We start from the raw sequence: 19,611 nt of genomic DNA on the forward strand, positions 1-19,611 counted from the left end.
CAATCGTAAATTGTGTAAACTATTTCTGAAGGCTCTATCCAGGTCTGAAGGGTAGTCTCAAGCCAATGATTGAATCTGACCCATTTCCACCTCTTTGCCGATTACTCGTCTCGCAATAGGTTGTAAAAGGTGAAACAACAGGTATATACAAACAGAGAAGGACGGCAGGCTTACGCACAATCCCGCAACCCCACCACTTGGATCCCAACCTCTTCACACTGCTCCGCCCACCACCGGTCATATAGATTATAGAACTCCCCGCTCCTGCACCTCCACCACGTCGCCGAGCCGCCTAGCGCCAAGCTTTCATTCGCGCACACCGAGAAGCCGGCCGTGTAGATGGCGCTAGCCTGCGGCGGATCGTCGAACTGGAACCGGAAGTTCGAAGCGATGTAGCCCGTGCGGCCGAAGCGGTCCTTGAGTACACCGTTCGTGAGCGTAAGGGTAAGCGTGTCGTTAAGGGCGCAGGCAACGTGGATGGGGTTGGAGGAAGCCTTGAGACCGCGTTTCTGGTAAACGGTCGTGGTGGCTGTTACGGCAGGCGCTCGAGGCCGGTTGGTGGGGGATGCGGGAGCTTGGATCTGGCCGTCGTCGATTTGGCTTACGGGCAACATTGTGTGTGTTGCTGGCGCGGTGGATGCGGCGCTCACAGGTGCAGCGCCCATCTGGGCTTGGTCTTGTCCATCAGTGACTTGAGCGATTGCGGAAGCTGAGGCACGAGTTCGCCATAGCGAGCCGTTGATCATGGTGGATGTTCGGTCTGTTGTGTCTGATACTGTGATCGATGTGGTTCGGCGGGTAGTGATCGTGATGGTAAATGTTCGACTGGCAGATGGAGTGGTGTCAGATGGCAAGATGGGTTATTGTGTTCGTATCGATACTGGTGTTAATTCTAGTGCTGCCGACGAAGCGAAAGATGAAATGGTCACGACGGCGATACCGAGGGTCCCGCTGAAGTTGGGTGTGCATTCTGGCGGTGCGGAAGATCGTGGAGTGATCGCTATGGTTACTCCTTGCGGGAATGGTGAACCGTTTGCAGCCACCACAAGCGCTAATAACGCTGCGGCGTAGTATGCCATGTTCTCCGCGATGGATGAGACGGATGCGCTTCTTTTCTACAGCCGACAGGCGATGCGGGCATCTGTCAGGAAGCGAGGAAATGGACGGACCAGAGTGGAGTCTGTAGTGACTACATACATGAGGCAGCGAAGACGGCGGGGTTTGGCGCTAAATAGATATACACCGGGGTGAATGATGACAAGAGCATATTTCTATATGCTGTGGAATAGGAATGAGTGGGAATACGGCTGGCGAGCTCCAAAATACTGCAGTGAACATATTCCATTGGCTTACCTTCTTCGAATTGATAGTTTCTGTAGGGCTAGTCATACATCATTGTGAGAGAAAGGCACGGTGCCGAGCACCAGGAGGTTGGGAGGAAGAGAAAGCTGGTCAACGAGCGATGGTGGCCGCGCCTTAGCGCCCATTCCAGTCTCAAGAACCAACCTCATCGCCAAGGGTTTGATCACAGGGCTATCAGAATTTCCAGAATGCTCTGAGCCGATAAATGCGTTTCTCGAAGTACTGCGTGTGCGGGTGGGCTTAGTTGCGCAGCGCCAGCGGAGACGTCGGTTTCCACAAGGTGAACGTTAAGCCCGGTAAGAATGGTAACTGAACTGCTCGACGTTGCATATCCTGTTAGTGAATGTGTTGACCTCAAAGCTATGGTGCAAGTGAATCGTCCAGTGATAGTTTGGTGCAGGCTTTTCCAGCAGCAAATTGCCAAGGAGAGGTTAACGCTCCAACCAGCTTGACACTCACCCACCACAAAGCTCTCGCCTTTGGTCCGCGTCATGACACTTGGTTGATGGGCGATGAAAGTCTGGACAACTTACGGCGTGCAGTTGGCGTCTAGTCAGTTGCATGACGAAAGCTGTGCCAGGAGCCTTGGCAGCCCTGTATCAAGTAGCTGGCGAGGGCATCGAACGTAACTCAAGAGCTCCACAGTTTCTCAGAACTAGGTACAAGTACGTCCTTCAATATCTGCCGCACCTCTCTGCATGAGAGCCGTTGTGCCTCGTTGGTGCAGAGCATTCCCTTGATGCATTCTGCTATTGTTGCTTCAACAGGGCCGGATTTAGACGCAAATCCTTCTGGCAGGCGTCCGTTTCTTAGCTCTTGCAGGACCGTGTATCGCTCCATTCCTATCAAAAACAGTCAATACCGGTGTGATGCATAATCATATTAGAAATGGGCTGCAAACGAGCCAGACTTGCAACCGTTCAGCAGTTAAATGCTTTCATACATCATACGCCTAAGGAATCTTTGAACATGCAAGCCGCACTCAAGCAGCTCAGCCGAAAGTTCGATGCCAGAAATGGTAGTGAACTGGTGTAGGCAGTTTGGACCACAGAGATGATAGGAAGGCCAGCTCGATTGCAGTCCCAGGTTGAGTACTCAGTTACTCCGGTGGCGACAACGAGACCTAAGAGAGATGAACTTACTCGTCTCGAACCTCCACAAAAGCTCGATAGCAATCACACCGAGTGCATACACGTCCAATTTCTCATTAGCAAGCCCAGAGCATACCGGTGGCCTATAGAACTCTGTCCCGACAGGCTGATACGGTTCAACCAGCTCGGCATGGGGACGGGCAATCTCCGTTACGAGCCCGAAGTCTCCTATCCGCACGTTCAGAAACCCGGTGTTGTTGTCGAAACTGCGCTTGGGACACGCAGGACATGACGATAGACTGACGCATCCTGCTGGACGACGATCTCCGTAAGAGGACAGGAAGACGTTGCTTGGCTTCAGATCCCGGTGTACGACTCCCTCAGCATGTAGATACTCCACGCCGTCGAGAATGGCCAGAAGAATTTGCAGAGAGGAGACCAGGTGGAAGCAATGATGGTGCTGAGTGGTGTTTAACGGAGAGACGTAGTCGGAGAGCGTCATAGGATGGAGAGACATTTGGATGTGCAACGTCAGCCGAGGGCAACCGGCGGTCTTATTTTGCTGGGCACTGCGGAACGGGGTGCTGCCATTGATAATCTCGGAAGTTTCCGCCATCGAGTGTTCGTCTACTGCTTCAGAATTACGAGTGCTCTCCTCGAACACTACATCCTGACCAGGGTCTCCTATCAACGACTCAACGTCCTGATCATCCATTCTGATGCTATGTACGGTGCTGAAATTTGAAGTGGTCGACGAGACAAAGGCGCAGCCCTCTTGTTTCCCCCGTGTATCAGGGGCAGAGCATGTTGCGTCGGTGGCAGCATTGGGGAGCTCACTGTCAGCATCCTGTGAATCGATTCCTGAGCTTGGAATACCCTGGAGCAAGCCACGTTCGATGTCATTAATAGACAACGGTGCCACTGTCGAATACTCAAGCCAGCCACCGTAGTACCGCACAATATTTGGATGATCCAGACGCGCCAGAATCCGCAACTCAGCTAAAAGTGCGTTTAGCTCCGGCTGGCCCCGTTGCTGAATCTTCCAGACACGAGAGCTGCTTAAAGGAATTTGCTTGACTGCGTACGAGACGCCATCTAGTCGATGCACAGCATGGTAGACTCTGCCGAAGCCACCTTTGCCTAGCATACCGACTTGATGGAAGTCCCGCAGATATCTCGACGTGTCGAACATTGGGTGGTCAACAAGCGGCCGCAAGAGAGGTGGCAGAGCCGTGGTTCCGGAAAAGAGATTCTGTCACCAAGTCAGCAGGGGAGAGATATAAAAGTCCGAAGCGCAATAAGGCCTTCGACACTGCTAAAGGCATGAAGGTAGGCTGGCGCTGGAAGCGCTAGCTTCTCCCGGTTGCTTGAGAGCAAGAGCAAGGCATTTCGTTCCTAGTTGAGGTTTGAGACTTACCGCCCAAGGTTTATCGACTGCATATGGAGGAGCTTCCAACAAACCCTTGAACCCACGAGCTACACCGCTGGCCATGGGGTTCTCTGATACCCGGGCGACCTCCGTAAGACTGGCGCGGGTGATCGGTGCGTTACGGTGGGTGCGCAAGAGGTAGTCAAGCCCTTGCCGATAGGTATTGCGCAATGGACGATGACGATCCGTATGGTAATCCCCGGCCGTCACGCCGTACCCTGTCAATTGCTGCGCCATGAACTGGTATTTCGCCCTAGCCAGTGCCTGTACGTCGGGATGTTCCTTGGTATACGAAAACGGTTTCTACACTCAACTATCAGCGATAGTCTATTGAGAGTCCATGTAGAATATTCGCGTATAATATTGTAATGTTTTTGCCCCAAGCGTTCCCTGTGAGATGGATGAGAGATATTGACAGCTATCCCGAGGTAGTACAAAGTAACAAGCAGACGAGAATGAGGCTTTCGGCACCCGAATACAGGCACACGGAAATGAAGCGACAGACATCACGATCTTTGGTGTGAACGTGAGTTGGTACTCGATAAGCATCAAACACCCTATCACAGAAACCCAACGCTCCGACCAGTAGCATGAAGCCCTTTAGAGCGTGTGGGTGTATATAACAATGCAGTAGCCGGAAAAGAATGACGCGCATTAGCCGTAGATGATATTGAAATGATAGTCTTGGATGAACTCAGGAAGGAACTGTCGTTCGTAAACTGACCTTTCCAGCGGACTGCTGCATCCTTCCGAGCTCCTCAAGAGCTTCAGCAAGGCATTTGTCTTCGAGCAATGTGTGGAGAATCACATCTTTGTGGACTTCTCGGTCATCGGAGACTACAACGTCCGCTAAACTAAGAGCCAGTTTCTCATCGTTAGCGTCTGAGGACAGTGTCGTAATCTTCTCCAGGAGGCCATTGTCGTGTACACTGCGGTCTTCTGAAGTGGGTTTCGAACTGGTCTCTCCATCTGAAGAGAAGTCGTTACCGGAGCGAAAGAATGACATGTCCGGGTAGCTGCAGGCAGGAGGTCGGATCACTCAGCCAGGAGAGACGGGTCTGCTGACTCGAACCATTGCCGCAGAGCTACCCATAAGTATCTTGAAGCAATTGCGGCCTGGCACACCTGCTTTAAGGAAAGCGCAAGAATTCGGTCGACATATCTAGAATGGGTGCAGCCTGAAGGGCGCGCAGTTGAGGAAGTGTCCACTTCCAGTTCAGCCTAAGGCATCACGTGGGCCAATGGCCATTTGACAAGCATGTCATCGCATCTTGGCTGATGGCTCATTCAATCAGAGTCGCGATTGAGCTAGACTCATAATTATGTCGACTATGGAACAGCGAGACCGATTGCATGTGACCCGGAGCACAAGGAATTCAGCAGTATAGCCTTCACTGCATTGATGGGCAATGGGCTTTTTGAAGAGCCCTCGGTCGTCCCGATAAGCGAGCCTTATCGCCTTATCGCCTTATCGCGGGCTCTTTCAATTAAGCCGTGCCGTCACGCTCTCACGTTCTGACGCGCGCTCCCTCCCACCTTCTCACCACTCCTAGGTATATCGATAGCAATGCCCAGACAGCTGCCATGGCTCAAAGACGGCAGCGCATCCGCGGCCGAGAAGAAGACCCTAAAGCTCACCAAGAGACAACGATTGCAGACTCCCGACCTTGACGAGGACAACACCACGGGCGTTTCAACACCGCAGCGCAAGAGGAGGGTTAATGCCAGTATGCGATTTCACACCGATTGGGCTCCGGTGCACGTACATAGCTGATTTGCGCAGATAGAACGCCCTCCAGCTCGCCTCCTCCATCACCGCCGCGCGAAGAGTTCATGAGAGAAGGACTGGCCGCAGATGACATCTGGATAATGGTGGAGGATGAGTTCCTCGAGACGGCAAAGCTCTTCACGCAACACCTCCACCACGCGGAATACAAGCGCTTGAAAGACCTGGCCAAGGCGCAGAACGCGACTGCGATTAGCAACCTCTCACGACCTGTGGATGGGAGAACACCGCTAGGTGGGGAGGCCAAGCGGCGCGCTGAAGCTGAGGCGCGGCTGAGCGCGCAAAGGGCTGCTGTTCGAGGAGTGACTGGGCGGAATTCTGAAGACGAAGATGATGCGCCGTACATGCGCGATCCGTGCCTGGCGGGCCTCATGATGGGGCAAAGTGATACAGTAGCTTCTCTGGCAAGCTTGACGGGTTCCAAATCAAATACGAGAGCAGCTGCGGGGTACTCGAAGACACGGCCGCCCTCGCCTCGACGGGCCAGTCGTCAACAGCGAGATCAGGAGCCGGTACAGCGCAAGCCTCACGACGACCCTGTTGCAAAACCCAGAATGATTTCGCCAGTACCTTCGGAAGCGGATGAGGACGATCTAGATGCTCCGTCTCGTCTGCGCACAAGTCATGCAAGTTCAGTAGGGCAAGCCACTCTGGCAGGTGCAAATAAGGACGCCATGCGTAGTGCACAGGCAAAGCGACCGCCGGACAAAACGGGTTCAGCACTTGGCGACAATCGTTTCAAATTGAAGGCTGACGTTACTGGAGAAAGCACTGTTCCAACATCCTTAAGCAGACGCTCTCTGTCAACGGCCGGGCAGTCAGCTGGTCAATCGAGTACGAGCAAGGTCAACGATGGGTTAGATGCCTTTGTGCTTCCCAAGCGGCATACTCTTCCTTCTGGTATCGCGCAGCGCATGGCGAAGCGGAAGGCTGAACTCGCGCAGCAGAAGAACGACGACACGCGGAAGTCTATGTCGTTGAGTGAGATACCCACATTTTTAGTTTGATGATGACTGTTGATGCGATTATGGATTCGAAGGGGTCTGAGACGAAGGACTTTGCAACTTTGAATGGCGTTTGAGGTCTTCTTTTTGGGATACGGCGTTCTTTCTTCGAAGATACCCAGGCTCGCGAGGCTTTTTTGTACGTTTTGAAAGCAGCGTGATCTTTAACGCGGACTCGGGGCCGCAATGCATTCAGCACACCTTATTGTTGGACATCCCTATCAGCAGCTGAGGAGGAGATGACAATTGAGTGTGAAAGTGCAATTTTGCGGTGGGTTGAAGGGGGTTTAACCAAGGTAGCTTCTAGGCGCTCAAAACTTCCGGTTGCCATGGCCGACGCATGGGACGGCAGGACCCTGGTGCGCTGGCGCTGCGAACTGCATGGAGCTGACGCTGCCATTGAGCCTCGAGAAACGCTGCACTTCAATCGCTCGTCTATCCAATTTGAAACACTCACATCTTCGAAGGTACTATGCCTTGTTTACTCACCTGATGCTCTGAACGCTGCAATTCCGCTGACACCACTTTCCAGTCCACTAAACCGCTCTTGGCCGCCTACGAACCGCCTCATCGACTGTTGACCGCCCACGCGTCCGCCGCAAGGCGCATTCCACTGCCTGTCTCACTCGGCACAACGAAGCAATGCATCATGCCATCCTCTCCACCCTCCTACTGCTCCTTGCACTAGCAGCAGCGTCACCGCCAACCTCACTCTCATCCTTCTTCACACCCATCCTCGAAGCGTCCTTCAACACGAGCGAATCGAGCGAACCTTCACTCGCCCATGAGCTACTGAAACGTCAGTCTGGCTGCGCTTCTGGCTACACGAACTGCGTCCTCTATGGTGCCGCCGGCGCTGGTCTCTGCTGCCGGCCCGGAACTGGCTGTGCCGTCGACCAAGCCGGGCAGGTTGCGTGCTGCCCGAGTGGAGCTGTGTGTACTGGGACAATCGGCCCTGTAACTGTGCCTACTACTTCGACTGTCAACCCCTTTGCTACATCCACATCTGGGTTTGTGATCGCAAGCACGACGAGTGTGCTCCCTACGAGCACCCAAGGATTCATCATCGCGGCCAGTACGACCGTCGCAACGATACCTGGCCAGGCTGCTGGGACGCTGAACAGGAGCATGGTTGGCCCCCCGACTTTCACAGCCTACTTTAGCAGAGATCGCTAACAGATGGCAGCCACATATTCTACAGCTCCTCCTGGCGGGGTGGTTGTTCTTATGGGAGATGATCAATTGATAGACTTGCCTAGGCGCTTCACAGGAAGCAAAACTTGCAAAGAACGAGTTTGACGGCATCTCAAGTTGGTGCTAAGCTGAAGTTCATCAGAGATTTCATGGGTGTACATGTTGTCCAGGCAAATACAGGGCGGGAATCGGGTCTTTTTCTTAGCTTGCATAGCTCTGGCGTTTCCCCGCTGCCGGAATTATTTGGCCGCTTCTCATTGTTTATGGGAGACTAGGTTTTACTCAAAGATTGAAGTCAAGAATCTGCAATGTCAAACCGAAATTTCCTCAGTCACCTATCGCTTGAAAAAAAGAAAAGCCAGTAACGCTCGCAGCCCCAGCAAACCTCGCAACCAAAGAGCCCGCCAAACCAACTACACGATTGTTGTAGCGACCTACGCTCTGTCACTATCAACCACAAGACATTGAATCCGTAACAGTAATTGTCTCGAAGACAGAAGCCATCGACACCATCATGGCCGGATTCCTACTGATAACGTTGAGCGCAATGGGAGTACCAATTAGACCGATGGAGACATTGTTCGAGCTCTCAACGTGCGCGCTGCTTGCGTCATTGTCATGCCCAGATCCGCACCGTTAACGGCAGCGGCGCCTTCCTCCTCTCCAACGTCCCTTAGGCGGCGGCGAGAAGAAAGAAGAGGGTTTTGAGGAGCTGCATTTTAGCTCCTATTTTGACGGGTATGGTATCGAAGATGATTCATGTATGGATCTCTGGAATGCAGGGAGGAGGATTGAAAATTATTCAAAGAGGGCTTGAAGACTTGAATCATTTGTGCTAACGGGTCAAGAAGAAAAGTTGCTGTTCTGGATGTTAGAAATCAAGATTGAACCTACGGGAGGGAGCTCTTATGTGCTCGAAGCTCGAAGAACTAGAGATTCATCTTGACGAGAGCTTCTTTTCTATTCACGTGTCACTGGACGTGAGCGTCGCCGGACGTGCAGCTATGAAGGCCAATCAAACCCAATTGAGCAACGCGCCGGAGATCTCTAATGAAGTGCGATCAACCCTCGACACTCAGGTTGGAAGAATAGAAACTCGTCTTCCTCGATTCGCTCTTCGCCGTGTTCATTTTGTCGAACCTCATGAATGAGCGAGGCGATCCAGGAGCCATTCGACACCCCGCGACACGGACATGCATGATGTAGATGCGGACAGGAGATTATGGTTCTGGAGGCAGAGCTTGCACGGCGCAAGACCGAAGGTGCTGCATGCGAGAGGGAGGAGGCTAGATTCGCGAGGGAGGAAGCTGAACCCACAAGGGACGCGCGAAATCTCTACATCACCGACAATACCTCGCTAGCCATGTCTCCTGTGGTGCGTCGAAGGAATTCAGCCGCCGCCAACCTGATGGCGTGATCTTTAGCTGAAAGCATATCTTCATACCTCCTGTACCGATATCCGGAAAACAGGCAGCAGTTTCACGGTGCCTGGGCAAGTTAGCGGATGGGAACCGAACATCCAGCCATAGGGTTGAGTACAGCACTACTTACGCGAGATCTGAGGTCAAGACTCTGGCCGAGAGAATGGCGAAGAGAACGAAAAATACTGTTCCTCAGTTCAAGAATCCTTGTACCTGTGGCAAAGGTTCTCGATTTCAGCCGCACAGCGAACAAATCCCACTTAGTCACTCAGTACATGTTGACACGTATCAGCTTGTGCGAACGAAAGGATCTTCACTACAGGACTATGAATTCTTGAACAGCTCCACTGGCGTGCCAGCAATCAATCTGTCGAAATCACCCGGCTTCATCTTCCAAAGCCCCATGTCTACCGTCTTCATTATGATCCACAGCACCTGATCCCAACGACAGCCATGCTTGAGCGCAAATGCCCCGTGAAATTGGCTAAAGAGCGTTAGCTAGGACAAGCCACGAGCCGAATACTTTGCTCTCTTACCACTGAGTGTCGCGGTCGTCGACGACGTTGACAAGGATGTCTGGCATCTTACCGAACGCAGGAGTGATGGCGTCCCGCGCCCAACGCGCCTCGAAGAGTACGATGATGATGGGCGCCAGTGATGATGACGGCAGCTGATCAATAAAGGCGCACTTGTCGCCATCGCTCTTCACTACAAGCATGTCAGCGACTACAGGACTTCGAGTGATTGACGCAGCGTGTGCGGGAAGGCGAAAACCGATCAGAGAGGGGCTTACCGAGATCGTGTAGACGGTACAGCAGCAAGAAGCCGCATTCCAGAAACTTCCGGATGTTGGGGAGGAAAGCTGGCGAGACAGAGTCGGCGTCCCATGACCCCTTCATGAGCACCTCAGTGAGCCGCTCGGCAACTTGGTACCGTGCTGTAATGGTGTTGAGCCATCTCAACGTGAATCCTGAGGCATCTGGCGCGATGCCCGGAAAGTCGGTGAGGGCTTTTTGCTGGTCTCGAGCGGCCACGGCTTTGACGATCGAGCATTCGTGGTTCTTGATGGTGGAGTGTGCGTGTTTGTCGGCTGTGAGGAGGCCGATGATGCTTTTGGGGCCGGTAGAGTCGATGGACGCCTCAACGATCTTGAGGACAAGCTCGATGGACAGTTTGTTCCAACGATGGAAAGACGGGGTATTTGCGGAAGCCATAGTGTTTGCGAGGAAGAAGATTGTTAGACTGCCTGCACTGCTTAGAAGACTGGGAGTATAGTAAACGACAGTGAAGGAAGACTGTGACGGAACCTCAAGGCGCAGTGAATGGCGGGAATCTTATGGACTTCAGAGCTGGTACAAGATCACGCTAGAAACTTTTCCGATCTGTCCCATTCTCCTACCAGCTATTAGCGTTCTGTCCGAATGTCTACTGGCGTACTTTTTTAACTTTAATCGCTGGGTAAATATTACTCGTTGCGATAAAAATTCGTCGTGGGAAGTTCTGCCATCACAACCACGGATGCCGCGCTTCGGCCAAAGAGCGCGCACAAAGTCACGAACAAGCAAGTAAAAGCGCTTCACCATCGACTCCTGTGAAGGCCAAGGACGAGCGTGTGAAGCCACAGAAGGACACGCGAGCGGATAGAAAATGCTGGCTGATCGATGCCGGGCGGATATCGAAACACCGTTCGCGCTCTATCTACGCTTACCTGCGTTAGCTTTGCAGCTTTGAAGATAAAGTAGTAATTCTCAGATAGTCGGTAAAGTCTTGAGCAACTGCGGCGCTCAAAATCATAGGAATGTTCCAAGGTTGCCCGCTAGTTTCTGCTTAGTCAGAACCGTCGCGCCGTTGATCATTGGTGGGCTTACGGACTGTCCCTCCCGATGATAGATCTCAGAACCCAGATTTCAGAAGCCAGATACGTCACTACATATGCGGCACCTACAGTTCTATTAGCCGGTAACACGCCTTGCTATAGTGATGACTGGAGTAAGCTGAGAAGGACACTTACTCCAATCATTAAGGAACTTGACTTCATGCCGGAATCTCGGTCTTTCCCGATGAACTGTTTGGCATCGTATCGAGTGAAGAGAAACAAAATGTTGCAGCGAAGATGACAGGTCTATTTGAGCTTCCTACAGGACTCATTCCATCCGAAAGGAAGTACGCGAGGGCAGTGTCGAAACCGCTTCTAGACGCGCATATTTTCTCTCCTCGGTGCCAATCGTAATATTTCTCTACTTTGTCACAATGAACCGTCAGAGCAGGCCTTCTGGTTACCGCTTTTTGATCCCAATCTAACTTTTGGAGACTGCGAAGGGCCTTCTTGTCTCGTTTGCACTCTCTCCTTCCGCCTGAAGTCTTGGAAGATAACCGGAACCTGCGACGCGACAGAAGCGTTGTTGGAAGCGGATTGCTAGTTCGTGTCCAGAGCATAGTCTCCGTCGTAGACAGAGCCAAGGTCCTTGCGGAATTGTGGAACACCCAAGATGTTGCCGGCGGCTTGATTCTCAAAGCTGACCAGCAGAACGCACCACACGGGGTACAAAGACCAGAAAACATTCCCAGAGACACCGCCTGAAAGACTCCAGTTTGCCCAGTTTGTGGTCGTGTTGGTTGGCTTGATGGCCTAACTGTGCATTACATCGCCAGCATCTTAGTCAATTGGGGCGAGGCTTCTCGAGATCCATGGCTGGAATTGACGAGATGAGACAAGTAAAGAAGGGTTGGTATATGGGGAGAAGACGAGATGCAGAGATGGAGAGACTCGTTTGGCATGATGTGAGAACGAAGACTCTGAGAAGTTCAATATACAACATGTCGATATATTATGTAAGTCATGATACAGCCGAATGCGCTCTCGCGATTCGCTTGTGGAGAGGATTCCACCAGCAGGACGGTGACCTCTTTCCGCACAAGAATAGACTCGGCGGCCAGAAAAGGAAACGCGAGGTATCGATACCTCATCTAGGCTAGGTACATGATAGCCGTATAGCTTACCCAATCTACCTACCGATGGGTTATCTACGAGGCTCAGCAAGTTTCCTTTCCAGTTCTAGAGGGTGAGTGTCGCCGCCCTAAGCTCGCGCGAGCCGAGGTGAGTTGTGGATGAGCAGGGGTGAGCATGGGCGAGCAGGGGTGAGCATGGGCTAGAAATCTGGATGAGGGATCGCCATGGGCCGTGGCCCCCTCATGCCAAAGGGAACCTGGAAAGCTTCTCAAGCTCCCTCTGCTGACAGTGGCTATAGCATATACTGAGTTGATATTTATGATGTTAACTAGAGGACTGTATAGGAAGGCAAAAGAAGAGAAAGCTCAAACGGATGTGTAATTGTACAATATAAGTAGGCGAAGAAGGGTTTCAAGAGAACGAAGAATTCGTAGCGTTAAGAGACGTCTAGAGATTCATTGAAAGCAAAAAACAGAACGGGCCTAGAACGGGATCAAGTAAGGGAGCCAGAAATGGACCCAGCCAACAATAGCTGGAATTGCCGTGAAAACACTACTACTACATTTGTGGTAGATACGTAGACCTGACTCCTATGTTGCTTCCTCATGTGTTCTCTGCACCTCAGCTTGCTCGAATTCATACTACCACAGCATCAGCACCAGAATCCTTCGTCGACTGCGGAAACCTCATCTGTAGCTGCTGCAGCATCTGCAAAATCTTCTGCTGATCACTGATGACCGCCATGATCTTCTGCTCCTCCTGCAGCGAGATGAGGATTTTCTGCTGTGCTTCCATAACCTGCAGCACTGTGATTTGCTTCCTCTCCACGTCCTGCAGTCGCAGATGCGCTTCCCGCATTTCTCTCCTATGCAGATATTCTACTTCTCTGATGATCTTCTGTGAGATCTTTCTCACCCTCACGGTACTATCCTGTATTTCATGACGGCCTCCGTCCCCTCGAAAAAATCGAGATCTTGCGGTGCCATGTAGCTTAATGATCTGCTCCAGAAACGGGATCATCTCGCCGTATAGGCTGGTTACTAGCTCTTGTACTTCGGCGACGGGATAGAGGTCGTATTCTCGTTGGCATGCTTCAGCTGCGTCTGCCATCTCAGAAATGGCTTCCACGATGCTTTCTAGTTCAGCGGCTCGCATAAATGCTTGCTTCAACTTATTAGCGCTATATTCATTAAGCAGAAAGGGACACCGCACCTGCAGAATGAAACGAAGGCTTCCATAGACCACTGAAGAATATGCGTTGGTTTGTAGGGTGGTGTCTAGCAAGCGCCTAAAAACATCTAGACGAGGAATTATCATCCGCGTAAATGCGTTTACTTGGTGGGATTTCTGCTTCTTGGATGCCAGCTCAAGTCTGTCCGGAAGGTCGCTGACAGATACCCAGAGATCGACTGGTTCCTGCGTCTTTGTTGTTTCCATTGTCTTCGCAAGGATTTCCATCGGCTGTGTAAGTATTCGCTCGAGGGCTTGGCTATCGAAGCCTTCTGCATTTCCCGAACACCTCTCTTGCCGCTCCAGTACCGTCTTTTGTGGAACGGGATAATCGGTTCCATGTACTAGAGAGGAATCTCTCGATGCTTCTTCCTCGACCTTTGGATTGACCTTATCACGCCGCTGCCTTGACTGGTGCTGCCTTGTAGCTCCCGTAATCCCTGTCTAGTCTGGTTATTGGTATTCCATGACGGCCGCACCAAATCATTTGGTACAAAATCGGAAAGATCACCAATGCGACGCTGGTTCTCAGCCTGTTGCCCGGCTACTATTGACAAAAGGTCATTGACCCTAGCCAAGGCGTTGTACTCGAACTGCCGCATGCCGACTAGTAAGGTGTTCTTGAGTTCTCGCATACGAGATTCGGTCAGCCTGTTCTGTTCATCTATACACTTTCGAATAGTTGACAAGCCTTCCAGAATCGTGGCATCCATGTCTCTGTAACTTCTGTCACTCTGTGATACAGATCAAGGATTCACTCACTAATACTCACATTCCACAAGCAAGCATAGCAAGTACTAAGTTCTGCTTCATCCTGTCCAATCTCCTTGTTGATTTTTCGATTTCGTCAACAGACAAGACCCACGACATGCTCTTGCTAAGATTCTTCAGTGTTTCATGCCACTGCAGATGCGATTCGGTTTGAAACGGCCTGATTGTTCGCCATATTGTATTAAACTCTGATTCGCAACCTTTGAGTGTTACCAAGACGCTGTCGGGGCCAACGTCGTTTCCGTTGACTAAGATCGCCGCCTGGAGTTTTGACACAGAGACTCCAATGTTTAGGAATACTTTGCGTACGGAGTCGAGCTCTGAGAGAAAGTCCTGCACCTCTTGAGGCGCTCCTCGGATAGATTTGAAAAATAAATATATCTTGCAGCTCAAGCCGAAGACGATATCAGCGAGGCTGATAATCTCAAAAGCACTGGCCATTGCGATGGGGATTGTAATGTGGATTGGAGGATAATTCCACTATCGGTAATGTCGAAAACGAAGCTCACAGGAAGGAGAACAGTACAATAACATGTAATAGGTCCGAGTCTTCGGGAATGAGCTGAAGACAAGAAATCTATTAACAAATCGTTAGCTATGAGAGCTGAGATGGCTCCAGAAGAAGGATAAATAGATGGAGGATGTGGCAAAAGGATTTGGAGTACGAGGCGAGAGACAGAACTGTGCAAGGCTAAGCAGGTGGTGTCCAGAAGGGGCTGAGGCGCTAAGGCGCAGCATTTCTGCCTACTTCGTAAAGCGGCTTCGTCCGCATTGGACGAAGACAGGAGGCGTGCAGATAATCCATCGATTTATTTACCTAGCTAGTTGATCGTTCACCACAGCCAGCGTGGCTCTGGGTAAATCTAGTCAACGCTGCTGACTTTGGAGCGGTGGTGAATCGGTTTTCTTTTGGTTCCGCATATTGTGGTGTGGCCAGTTTCGTCTTGACATGGAGTTTTGCCCGCATCTCCATGCAGATTCCCCGCACTCCCAGCCTTGAACGGCACCTCACCCGTATCTCAAAACGGAAAGTCTAAGCACTGAGGGAGGCCATTGTCCTAGAATGGAACCCTTCCAGGGCTATGCACTTGACGGACGCTACCGGACCACTCGCACATTCATCTGTTCAATAGCCGCAAGTGGCAGCTCCAACCTCTACCATTTGCTCACGCTCCGCATAACAGTGGGCGTTCGGCGCATTACAGAATGATTTCCGTCTAGAGGAGTACAAAATGCTCGCATCTACGCGGAGCAAAAACATAAAGTATAACTACAGTAGGTAGGTTCGTAGTGAACATCAAGTTGGGTAAATCTCCGTCCTCAGCCATAGCGTTTCAAACAATTATGTCTTTCAAACACTTCATTAATGACCCCGAAAAGCTCGTTAATGATGCCTTGGAAGCACTAACATATGCGAATCCGACTTTGCAGTATCTACATGCAGAGAAAGGTGCGTAACGCCCGAGCAACGGCTTCTTGTATTTTCAACATGCTGATCATGGAGTCTTCGGCCATTAGCTATCGTCACTACCGCACATGACAGTTCAACAAACGTCTCCATCATCTCTGGCGGCGGAGCAGGCCACGAACCTGCGCATGCTGCCTATGTCGGCCGCAACATGCTTAGCGCCGCCGTTTCCGGCTCCATCTTCGCGTCTCCCTCCGTCTCCCAGATCTACAATACAATCGATCACGTGGGAGGCAAGCCTGGAACCCTATTGATTGTCAAGAACTATACCGGTGACGTATTCAATTACTCTTTGGCAGCCAGCAAAGCAAGCGCGGCCGGCGTGCCAACCGAATTCATCGTGGTAGCGGACGATGTCAGCGTCGGGAGAGCAAAAGGCGGGAAGGTTGGGCGAAGAGGTTTGGCTGGAACGATTCTCGTTCATAAAATAACTTCCGCGTACGCCGCTTCTTCCAGGGCGCCATCGCTCGAAGCTGTGCGTAAGCTGGCACAAGAGGTCGCGGACAACCTTGTCACTGCCGCCGCTTCTCTAGACCGAGTGCATGTACCTGGGAGAAGGAAACATGCCGCAGATTTCCTAGAGGAGGATGAGCTCGAGCTTGGAATGGGCATACACAACGAGCCTGGCCTTCGGAAGATATCGCCTTTGCCCGATCTGTACATACTCGTCGGAGATATGTTGAAGATGTTACTTGATCTCACAGACACTGATCGAGCATATGTGGATTTCTCTGCGACCGAGGGTGATGGAGTAGCCCTGATGATAAACAACCTGGGAGGGACAAGTGTCTTGGAGCTTGGAGCTGTCGCTGCGGAGGTCTATAGGCAACTTGGTAAGAACAGCAAATCCACGGTAACAATTGAACGTTGTGACTGATCCTTCGTCCTGTCCAGGATCAAGCTATGGGATTGCACCCGTGCGCTCATATGTGGGAACATATATGACCTCCCTCAATGGTCCAGGCTTTTCCATTACCTTACTCCGCGCCAGCCAGCAGATGCTCGACTTCCTGGACGTTGAGGTTGAATGTGCAGGATGGTCACCCGCCAGTTTGCCACCGACGAACCGTTCTAAACATGCACTCTCCAGAGAAAACAGAATCATTGCCAAGGCTCCACGAGCAGATGGAGTGTCTTCTGAGTTCAGTTCATGCGAGATCTGGAAAAGGCCTGGTACATACGACCTGCTCCATAGAAAATCTATCAATAACTGACCTACTGCGCTGCAGAGTACGTCGAACTCTTTCACAAGGCTCTCCGGAATGCTTGCTCTAAGGTAATCGCTGCGGAACCAACAATCACCGAATATGATACACAAGTTGGCGATGGCGACTGTGGAACGACACTCCGACGCGGCGCAGAAGCAGTATCCAGCTACATCGCCAATACTCCTCCCACCGCCACCGATCCCCTCACGGACCTTGTCCGCATCGCCTCGGTTGTGGAAAACACCATGGATGGTACCAGCGGCGCCATTACCGCCATCTACGTCAACTCGTTGGCAGCATCCCTCCGCTCGATTTCCACCTCCTGCGCCCCTCCACCCTTCGACGCCCGTGTCTGGTCTTCCGCTGCCACGGCGGCGCTCAAGACGCTGCAATCCGTCACTCCCGCTCGCCCTGGTGATCGCACGCTAATGGATGCGCTGACGCCGTTTGTTGAGACGTTGGCAAAGACGTTGAGCGTGGGAGACGCGGCGGCGGCAGCGAGGTTGGGCGCCAATAGGACAATGGGTATGCAAGCGAAGCTGGGGAGGAGTGTGTATGTGGAGGCGAGCGCTTACGACCGAGTCCCGGACCCTGGAGCGATTGGGCTGGCGGAGCTTTTTGAGGGGCTTGCGCAGGCGCTGTAGGCGGGGGTTTGAGTCCGCAGGGTGGAGCGAGGACATATAGATTCGGGAAGGGCAAAGGTTCATTATTGGGCCATTCTGTGCATTCGTCACGGTACTAAATGATCAGTTCAAATGTAGGAAGTACCTCCTCAGCTGTTCTTGCTTACGTTTTAACCTGGATCTTACAATGTTTCAAAGCGCTCAATTACGATCATGAGTCTATTCTTCTCTTCTTGATTAACGATTACACACCTAGTCTAGTAAAAACCACCTAGCTTAAGCAAATATATGAAGTGGATGGTTGGGCAGGTAGAACCCAGGATCATTAAATCGCAATCCCTTGTCCAACGCAGATATAGACTGCAATTCCGAACATGTCAAATCAAAATCCAACACGCTGAGATTCTGTGCTAAGCGAGTGGGATTATTGGACTTCGGGATGACGGCGATATTCCTGTCTCAAGTAAGAAGAAATGACCATAGCAAGCCTTGGGTGCGAGGATGCTAAGAGAACGATGCGCATACCTCTGTGTTGACCACCGCAGAAGAACTTGAGCGGGAGTAATACCATGTTTTGCCGCCGCCGCCTTGACAGGCTCAGCATCAAACAGTAACGGGATGTCCTTCGCCCTCTTCGAGAACGCTGGGGGCAGCTCAAGGAAAGACTGAGGTCCGAAGGACGAGTATGCGGTTACAGCGATGCCATTCTCATTCGCCATCTGAACTAATTCCCGCTGGACCAGGAATGGGTGGTGCTCGACTTGAAGAGCAGAGATGGGATGCTTCGCATATGTCATGATATCGTAGAGCATCTGGGCCTGGAAGTTGCTGACGCCGATACTGCGGACTATGCCGTCGTCCACGAGTTGCTCCATGCTTTCCCATGTCTCCCGAATGGGAATCTTAGCAGGCTTGACGGTGCCTTCGTCGTCCATCCACCAGGCCTGTGTTTCGGAGCGGTCAGTACAATGGCGCGCTTTGAGGAAATGTCGAGCAGTGAAAGCGAATCCCGATGCGTCTTACAGGATATCTCCGGACCTCCGGGTCGATATACTCCAGAGCACATGGAAAGTGGATGAGGAAGAGATCAATGTATTCCAGGCCCCAAGCTTCATTCTGGGCCTTCGCCATCGGCACCGCATGCTCTCGTTGGTGGTAGTTGTTCCATAGCTTGGTGGTCACAAAGATGTCTTCGCGTTTGACCAGGCCTTCATCGATAGCTCTGCGGATGCCATCCCCGGCTTCCTTCTCGTTTTGATAGTCATAAGCGCCGTCGAACAGTCTGTATCCCGCCTTGATGGCCTATGACTCTGTTAGATACTAAGACGATAGGAGGATGATTGAATAGCAAAGTGAGGCCGGAAGAACTGACATTGTAGACTGTCTCTGCAGCGGTCTCCTTGGGCACCTTCCAGAGCCCGAAGCCTACCAGAGGCATCTCATGGCTGGAGGCAAGTGTAACTGCTACCTTTGGCATTCTTCTTGCTTGGAAAAGTTGAACTGATTGATGGTGAAGAAGGGAAAGACAGAGAGACAGAACGCAGCCAGATACTTAGCGCGTAATGGATGAGAGCTTCTTTTGGCTACGTGATTACCTGTGTATTGTTTCCGCCTTTGCGTACATGGACTCGATACATCGCCGTTGAGAGGGAACGGTGGCTATCGTTACCATTTCTGACATGCCCCTTTCAATCGGTAGTGCAGGCGGAGGTGGCGCCGCCCGAGGTGGTGCCATCAACTTCCCGCATCCTGCGGCCACGGTACTGTCGCTTGCAAAATGTGCGGCCGTTTAGATAAACTTTATCCACCCCCCCCCTTCCCTTTAAGGCTCATCACTTTATAAAGCACACGTAATACTCTTGCCTTAGCTAAATACTCTTAATACCTTTTATATAGCTATAGCTATTTATATATCTTAGTATATTCTAAAAAGATACATAGTTTTATAGTATATAAGATAATTTTTATTAAAAGCGCGTATACCACTATTTATATATAGACTTGTTACGATGCAGGAAGGCTTAATACTAGAACTTGATTTATTAGAGTAATATATAAGACGTTATATAAGATT

General features: G+C 51.5%; 8 protein-coding genes across 8 annotated transcripts; 3 read left to right on the top strand and 5 right to left on the bottom strand.

The window, feature by feature from the left end:
• Nucleotides 1-170: 170 nt before the first annotated feature.
• Nucleotides 171-746, bottom strand: W97_00532 (uncharacterized protein; the record flags this gene model as incomplete). The annotated part of the gene is made up of 1 exon (XM_007778446.1): nt 171-746. The coding sequence occupies one exon, from the start codon at nt 744-746 to the stop codon at nt 171-173; it is 576 nt and encodes a 191-aa protein (XP_007776636.1).
• Nucleotides 747-2,457: 1,711 nt separating this feature from the next.
• On the bottom strand, nt 2,458-3,600 carry W97_00533 (PEK protein kinase; the record flags this gene model as incomplete). The annotated part of the gene is made up of 1 exon (XM_007778447.1): nt 2,458-3,600. One exon carries the CDS (start codon nt 3,598-3,600, stop codon nt 2,458-2,460), a length of 1,143 nt encoding a protein of 380 aa, XP_007776637.1.
• A 1,849-nt stretch (nt 3,601-5,449) lies between these two features.
• Nucleotides 5,450-6,675, top strand: W97_00534 (uncharacterized protein; the record flags this gene model as incomplete). Its single annotated transcript, XM_007778448.1, has 2 exons — nt 5,450-5,609; nt 5,666-6,675. The coding sequence occupies 2 exons, from the start codon at nt 5,450-5,452 to the stop codon at nt 6,673-6,675; spliced, it is 1,170 nt and encodes a 389-aa protein (XP_007776638.1).
• Nucleotides 6,676-7,314: 639 nt separating this feature from the next.
• W97_00535 (uncharacterized protein) lies at nt 7,315-7,918 on the top strand (the record flags this gene model as incomplete). The annotated part of the gene is made up of 2 exons (XM_007778449.1): nt 7,315-7,803; nt 7,859-7,918. 2 exons carry the CDS (start codon nt 7,315-7,317, stop codon nt 7,916-7,918), a joined length of 549 nt encoding a protein of 182 aa, XP_007776639.1.
• Nucleotides 7,919-9,611: 1,693 nt separating this feature from the next.
• Nucleotides 9,612-10,501, bottom strand: W97_00536 (uncharacterized protein; the record flags this gene model as incomplete). The annotated part of the gene is made up of 3 exons (XM_007778450.1): nt 9,612-9,771; nt 9,824-9,995; nt 10,081-10,501. The coding sequence occupies 3 exons, from the start codon at nt 10,499-10,501 to the stop codon at nt 9,612-9,614; spliced, it is 753 nt and encodes a 250-aa protein (XP_007776640.1).
• A 2,372-nt stretch (nt 10,502-12,873) lies between these two features.
• Nucleotides 12,874-13,347, bottom strand: W97_00537 (uncharacterized protein; the record flags this gene model as incomplete). The annotated part of the gene is made up of 1 exon (XM_007778451.1): nt 12,874-13,347. One exon carries the CDS (start codon nt 13,345-13,347, stop codon nt 12,874-12,876), a length of 474 nt encoding a protein of 157 aa, XP_007776641.1.
• Nucleotides 13,348-15,582: 2,235 nt separating this feature from the next.
• On the top strand, nt 15,583-17,558 carry W97_00538 (uncharacterized protein; the record flags this gene model as incomplete). The annotated part of the gene is made up of 4 exons (XM_007778452.1): nt 15,583-15,688; nt 15,757-16,539; nt 16,601-16,852; nt 16,936-17,558. 4 exons carry the CDS (start codon nt 15,583-15,585, stop codon nt 17,556-17,558), a joined length of 1,764 nt encoding a protein of 587 aa, XP_007776642.1.
• Nucleotides 17,559-17,813: 255 nt separating this feature from the next.
• W97_00539 (uncharacterized protein) lies at nt 17,814-19,014 on the bottom strand (the record flags this gene model as incomplete). The annotated part of the gene is made up of 4 exons (XM_007778453.1): nt 17,814-17,991; nt 18,063-18,481; nt 18,561-18,839; nt 18,910-19,014. 4 exons carry the CDS (start codon nt 19,012-19,014, stop codon nt 17,814-17,816), a joined length of 981 nt encoding a protein of 326 aa, XP_007776643.1.
• Nucleotides 19,015-19,611: the final 597 nt, after the last annotated feature.

This window comes from Coniosporium apollinis (assembly GCF_000281105.1).
Source record: "Coniosporium apollinis CBS 100218 chromosome Unknown supercont1.2, whole genome shotgun sequence".
Classification (NCBI taxonomy): domain Eukaryota; kingdom Fungi; phylum Ascomycota; class Dothideomycetes; genus Coniosporium; species Coniosporium apollinis.